At 49.0% G+C, this 6,228-nt stretch overlaps 1 protein-coding gene across 1 annotated transcript; it reads right to left on the bottom strand.

The window, feature by feature from the left end:
- Positions 1–335: 335 nt before the first annotated feature.
- On the bottom strand, positions 336–3,100 carry ACKR2 (atypical chemokine receptor 2; the record flags this gene model as incomplete). Its single annotated transcript, XM_010293001.1, has 2 exons — positions 336–1,450; positions 3,043–3,100. Coding segments are annotated over 2 exons (1,173 nt in total), but the record flags the coding sequence as incomplete, so codon positions are not given.
- Between the last annotated feature and the right edge of the window lie 3,128 nt (positions 3,101–6,228).

Here is a 6,228-nt window from a genome sequence, read left to right as displayed (position 1 = left end):
AGGACACATTTTTAAGGGCACAACATTTAGATAAGCTGCTCCTTCATCCACTAACGCTTCACATGCTCCAGACAGGAGCTGGGCTTCTTACATGAGCATAAACCCAGGGCAATCCTTTTATAATAATTCCAGTTACAACAGAAAAAAATCCCACGCATACATTTCCAATCCCAACGTGGAAAATCCTCATCTCAGTACTGGCACTAAGATGAAACATCTGGTTACGTGGTGCTGTGGGCTCACACCAACTCCATCTCATGGTCTGGACCATGAGTAAAAATAGTAAAAATAGAGCATAGAGGGCATACACGTAACATAAACAATGTAAATATTTGTCACGCATTCGCAATGCTCAACATTTCTATCTCAGCTGCGTATCTGCTGCAAGACTGGCTTGTCTCTGAGGGCTGGATGTCAAAGAAAGTGCTTCTCCTGAAAATGGCCCGAGGGATCTTCCATAAATATAACCTGAATCGTTTTTTCACAAAAGCGTAGAGCAAGGGGTTGAGACAGCAGTGGACAAAGGACAAACTCTCTGTGATCTGCATGGCATAGTCCAGTTGCCTACTGCTTTCACAGGTCCTGATCACACCGACATCTTGCAGGGAGTGAAGGATGAGGACAATGTTGTAAGGGGACCACAGGACAAAGAAGGCACCCACCAGAGTAAAGACTAAGCAGAGTGCTCTCTTTGAGCCCGGCACCTGAGACATGGTGAGGGCACATGCTATGCGGGAATAGCAGAACATCATGAAGAAGAAGGGAAAAAGGAAACCCAGGATGTTTTGAATGACCCGAAAGACAACTTTCCAAAATAAGTGTTTCTGGCCATAATCATGAGCGCACATGACAGTTTTGTTGCGGATTTGCCTTGTGCTGGTGAAGAGCCCATCAGGAATGGAGAGAAGTATGGAAAGGACCCATACCACCAACAGGATGAGGATGGATTTCCTCTGTGTCATGGAGCTGCGAGGAGAGCAAGCATGAACTATCTGCAGATACATGTCCAGACTCATGCAGCTCACAAAAAAGATACCACTGTAGAAATTCATGGTGTACATGGCATTTAAGACCGGGCACAATATGTCCCAGGTCACCCACTGAGAAATGTATAGAGTCCAAAAAGGAAGAGTTAGTAGTAAGAAGAAGTCTGAAACTACCAGGTTCAGCAGATACACCTCAGTCATCTTCTTTTTCTTCTTGATGTACATAATGAGGACAATAAACAGGAGGACATTCCCAGCCAACCCAACCAGGAAGACCACAGTGTAAAAAGATGGCAAGAATACTCTGCTAAAGGAGAGTACCTCTTCTTTTGTGCAGATGCCATATTGCAGGTAATCCTCCTCATCTAAGTATTCGTATGGGTAGTCGCTCGAATTGGCAGCATCCAGCAAGGTGGCAGCGGTTGTTGTTGCCACCTTTGAAGTTGCATTTGACAAATGGCTGCCTAGGAGCAAAAGACAAGTGAAAGGGATCAAAATGTTGTTCCAATGCACACAGGAAAGGCAAACATCACATCATGGAGGGTTCTCCTCTAGTTAATAGGTTTAAATTTCTGCAACCTTCTGGTAAGTACTTTGTGTCCTGCACTCCTTGGCCTTTGCCTACGGCATGGGGACAGCTGTCTACACATATGAAAAAATAATACTGGTTTCCTTACTCTGACACATTAAAACTTGAAAGTAAATGAGCACGGTCTCCTCTAACATAACTCACCACTTCCTCCTAACACCACTGCAATCTTTTGAGGAAGTTTCTGCTCTAAATTATGGGAAATCCACCACTACACCTTGCTGTGAGCTGCTTTAGATTCACCCAGGTCGCTAATGAGAAAGCAGCATCTCAGTTCTTGGTAAAGCAGAACCTGCCACCAGCACCTTTATGTTGGTGGGGCTGCTCCCAGAGGTGAAATGCTGAGCATCTCGCTGCTCCTGGTAGGATGCTGACCCCTCTCCATGCCAAGTCTAGGACACCAAGCCATGGATTCTTGTAAAAGGTATTAGAAAGTGGAAAATACAGTACCATTGCATCATAGAATGGCTTGGGTTGGAAGGGACCTTAAAGATCATCTAGTTCCAACCACCCTGCCATGGGCAGGGACATCTTCCACTACATTAGGTTGCTCAAAGTCTCATCCAAGGTAAGGACATGTAGGCACAAGAATCAACTCCTGAATCAAGGTTAGAGGTAGAGATTTAGCTGGAAGAATGTTGGTGGAGTTGATCCTGTGTGAGATGAGGCTTGGGTTGAAACCCTGCTGACCGAGGAGGGTGATGGCCGTGCAGTTGGCCGCTCCCCATGACTTCAGGCTGGTTGTCAGTGTTTAGACAGCTGCAGCCCAGATTTCAGGAAATGGTGACTGATTTGGTGAGCTTCCTACTTTTTGAGTCTGATTTTCAGAAAAACACAACCACACACAGAACACTACAGGAGTTTCGTCTTCCAAAAGCCACCCAAACTGGGCAACAGCTGCCGCTGAACAGCCTGTCTCCCACAGTGGGAGATGGGATCTGCCCAAGCCACCTCCTGTCAGTACCATGAAGATTAATGTGGGTTTTAAAAATCAAGACTAATCTCCACGCTCTGACAGCAAAACAGGGCTGTTACAGGGAAAAAATAGTGCAAATAGCCCTCCACCACTAAAACACACCATTTTTCAGCCATGGGCAAAGCTGCCCACCTTCCCCCTGGGGCTCATTTTCCCAGCAATCCCAAAAACAGGCATGGCTGTGTAGTTCCCTGCCTGTGGTCACTCTCGCCTTGCTCTCCTCAGAGATCTGTTTCTCCCATTGCTCAAGAGACCTGCAGCCACCAAGTAATGAGAAAATTAAGCTGTTGGTCCCTGATTGTACTATGCAATCCAAGGACATAGCCCGTGGTGGCTCTGCAACTTCTAGGGATGGCTCCCTCCCCACGAACACCCCCGGAAAGGGGAGCCCCTCCACGCCAAGTGGGTTAAGCAAAGCACCCAAGGCTTGGAGTGGGGTGCTGAGGATGCCTGTGGGTGTGCAGCCGTACGGGGTGAAGCTGTGGACATACCTGTTGTGGTCCCATGTCTAAAACTGCTTAAATTCCCATTCCAGGCAATTCCAGGTGGCTGAAAAGAAAAGGAAGTTTGGTTTGGGCTGGATTGAAATGTTTTCTGCTGTCTCACCATTCTTTGGAGAGTGCTGCAGGGTACTTCAGAGAGTGAAGCTATGTGGGGAGCAGAAATTTGCCATGGTAGAGTGCCAGAAAAAAGATTTTTCTGGGAATTAGCTTTTTTTTTTTTTTTTCATATTTGGAGGAAACTCATCCTTAGCCATATGCAGTTCTGACTCCAATGCAGTTCTGACTGTACGCCTTCAAGAGGAAGCCAAAGCTGCCCACCCTTCTGATCACAGTAACACCCAGCAAAACTCCTAAACACCTCCCCTCACACACCCCCTCTGTCCCCACATCAGGATAAGCCATCCCCAAAATTTCCATTTCTGGGTCTTTTCCAGCCCACCGAGATGCCTTTTCTCCCTCTGTCTTCCCCTCTCCGTATCAACACTGGCACTGGCATTCACGTCCCCATCCCGTAGCTCATAGCAGAGAACGGACAAACGTAATGTGGGCTGAGCTTAGAAATTAATCCCAAGCCTGCCAGCAGCACTGGCGCTTATGAGCTGGATAACTTTCAAGAAGGAAAGAGAAGCTCTCCAGGTTTCTCGTGCAGCTTTGTCTACAAGCAAGAAGCACAAAATGCACTTACAGAAGCTTCTTCTCCACCACGGGCAGTTCCCATCCTGCCAGGGGTTTGAATCAGGCTTTTAGGAACCTCTTCTACTTTTGTAAGAGCATGGGCAGGAAATGTGAGCTCAGCGTGACCTTGCTGGCTTTGTTTTGCCTTTCCTGGTGTTGATCAGCGGGTGACAGCACTGGAGGAGTCATCTCCGTGCCGTGTCCGAGCACGTGTCCCTCTACAACATCTACAACTGGTGCCTGCACCCAGAGTTGGGCTTTGCGCCTGCACCCAGAGTTGGGCTTTACCACTTGAGATACCCATCAGGACCGCAGTGCCTTCTGCCATGGGTGCCTCGGGGACCCAACACCCCTCCTCCAGAAATACAAGCTCCTCTTGTATAGCTCAAGTCAGGCACCATGCTAGGGACGGCGGGGACCAAGGACCCACATCAGCACAGCGTGAAGATCGCTGGTGGATGCCATGCACACCGGCATGCACAGGCTGCGTGGTGAGACCACCCACAAAATAGTCTGAAGTAGGTTTTTCTGGCATGTGCCAGACCAGGGTCACCCAGACAAGCACACAGACCAGCCACTTGCTTAAAGATAGCCAATTCCTTCTGGCCGCCTTCTCTCCGTTTTTCCATGCACGCTTTCCCCCGTCCACCCTGATCCTTCCCTTTTCTCCACCACATCTCCTCCCAAACAAGCAATCTGTCCCTAACTGCTTTTTCCCCTGTTGATTCTGGATTTGCTGCATCCCAACCCCAGAGGTGGCAACAAGCTCCCGCTTGTTTTGTTTTCCAAAAGCTTTAATTAATGGAAACACCTACCATTGCCTGACAGATGGATATTAAGATGGCGTCCACGCTGCCCACCTCCCAGCTCCCCCAGGCAGGATTGGACCCGCTTGGTCTCTGCACTAAGAGACCCTGGTGTAGAAATCTGCATTTTTTTCAGGAAATCTGAATAAGCCACGTGCTGCTTGGATGCTGTAGGATCCTTGTCCCCTGCAAGAGCAGAAGTGGCTACTAGCGGGGACACGGCCGGGGCCGGCAGGCACCGACAGCTCTGTGGGGACAACCACACGTCTTTGCAGGCGGCGGTGAGGCCTTGCAAGCGGTAGCAGAATAAAGGAGCTTATTGCCGTGGCTGACCGTGCAAACCGAGATCAACCACAGCAGAGATGGGCCAGGCCCCTGGCGCTGCCACAGGGATGTTTTGGGGACGGCTTCGTGGCACGACCCTTCGCTCGCCTGTCCTTAGGGTCTCCGATAAAGTGGTTTATTGGCATCGGTGAGCGCTCACCCTCCGGCTCGCCACCAAACGGGGAACAGCCTGACCGTGCCGAGGCCATCCCCTCTACCAAGCCTGGTGCGCTTTATAAACCCCAAACCGCCCCGGTAAAAACGGGAGAACAGAGCAGCAGCGACGGTCCCAGCTCCGCATCCAACCTGCCCCACGGTAGGTGGATTTGCAAAAAGAAATATGTTATTTTTACCCGTTGTTTGACACCATCAATTAAATGATGTCCTATTTTTTATATATATATATATACAGGCAACATACACATTAGCCGCTCGCAAAGCCAGGGCACCAGACATGCACGCAGGGACGCTACAGGTGACGGCAGTTTCATTAGCCCAGCAATTAAAATGAAGTAAGTTTTTGTTTTTAATTGAGTTTCTCCCCTGAAGCACATATTGCACAGAGCTGCAGGGAATTAAACATGCCGCTGACAGTGACTGGAGAAAGTAGCTTTCACTGCAATTTATTACAAGATTTTAACTCAATTTGGGAGCTGGTAATTGCCTTTTTTTTTTTTTTTTTTTGCCTTTCAGACTCTGCAGAGCCTTAATGGCTTTGGCAATTAAAGAAACCAGATTACCAGTAACGAGAAACAGAGTTAGAGAGATACAGCGGTACTAACAAATGGTTATCTAAGCAATTTTCTTTTATGCTGCCGAAAATGCCGTGTGCCAGGGAGAAGCAGCTCTGCCTCCCCCCGTGCTCGGAGATGGGGGATCACAAACACCACGCCGGAGCACAGCAAAACCAGGCAGTGTTTCGGGGGGGAAAAAAAAAAAAAAACCACAAACACGACTTTTCTTTCCTGTTTTGCTCCAGTGAGCTGCCCCTGGGTTTAAGGGAGGGCTTTAGGCATCTTTCAGGATCCCAGGGGATTTTTCCTCCTGCTCGCTTCAAGTCAGGAAGAATTTCTAGGTGGGTTTGGGGCTTCCAAATCCATGCCTGGCATACAGCAGCGGCCAAGCGAGCTCTGCTCGGAAGCTGAAATTTGGGTAAAAATAGTTAATGGGACAATTCACTGTGAGAAAAAAAAAAATACAATCAGGCCGAGGGAAAGCCGGACGCTGACTGTGCCCTAGAGAGCTGCCGCCCGCCGCCGACGCGTGGCTTTGTATCAACATCAGAAACTTCTGAAGCCAGAAGCCGCCCCGTTGCCGAAAAGGCTGGAGGCTGCTTTGCCATCGTGGCGACAGCGGCCTAAACCCCCCC

The sequence above is a fragment of the Phaethon lepturus genome, unplaced genomic scaffold (assembly GCF_000687285.1).
Source record: "Phaethon lepturus isolate BGI_N335 unplaced genomic scaffold, ASM68728v1 scaffold10118, whole genome shotgun sequence".
NCBI lineage: Eukaryota > Metazoa > Chordata > Aves > Phaethontiformes > Phaethontidae > Phaethon > Phaethon lepturus.
The sequence above is the reverse complement of the archived record's forward strand: the minus strand, read 5'-3'. Positions and strand labels throughout refer to the sequence as shown.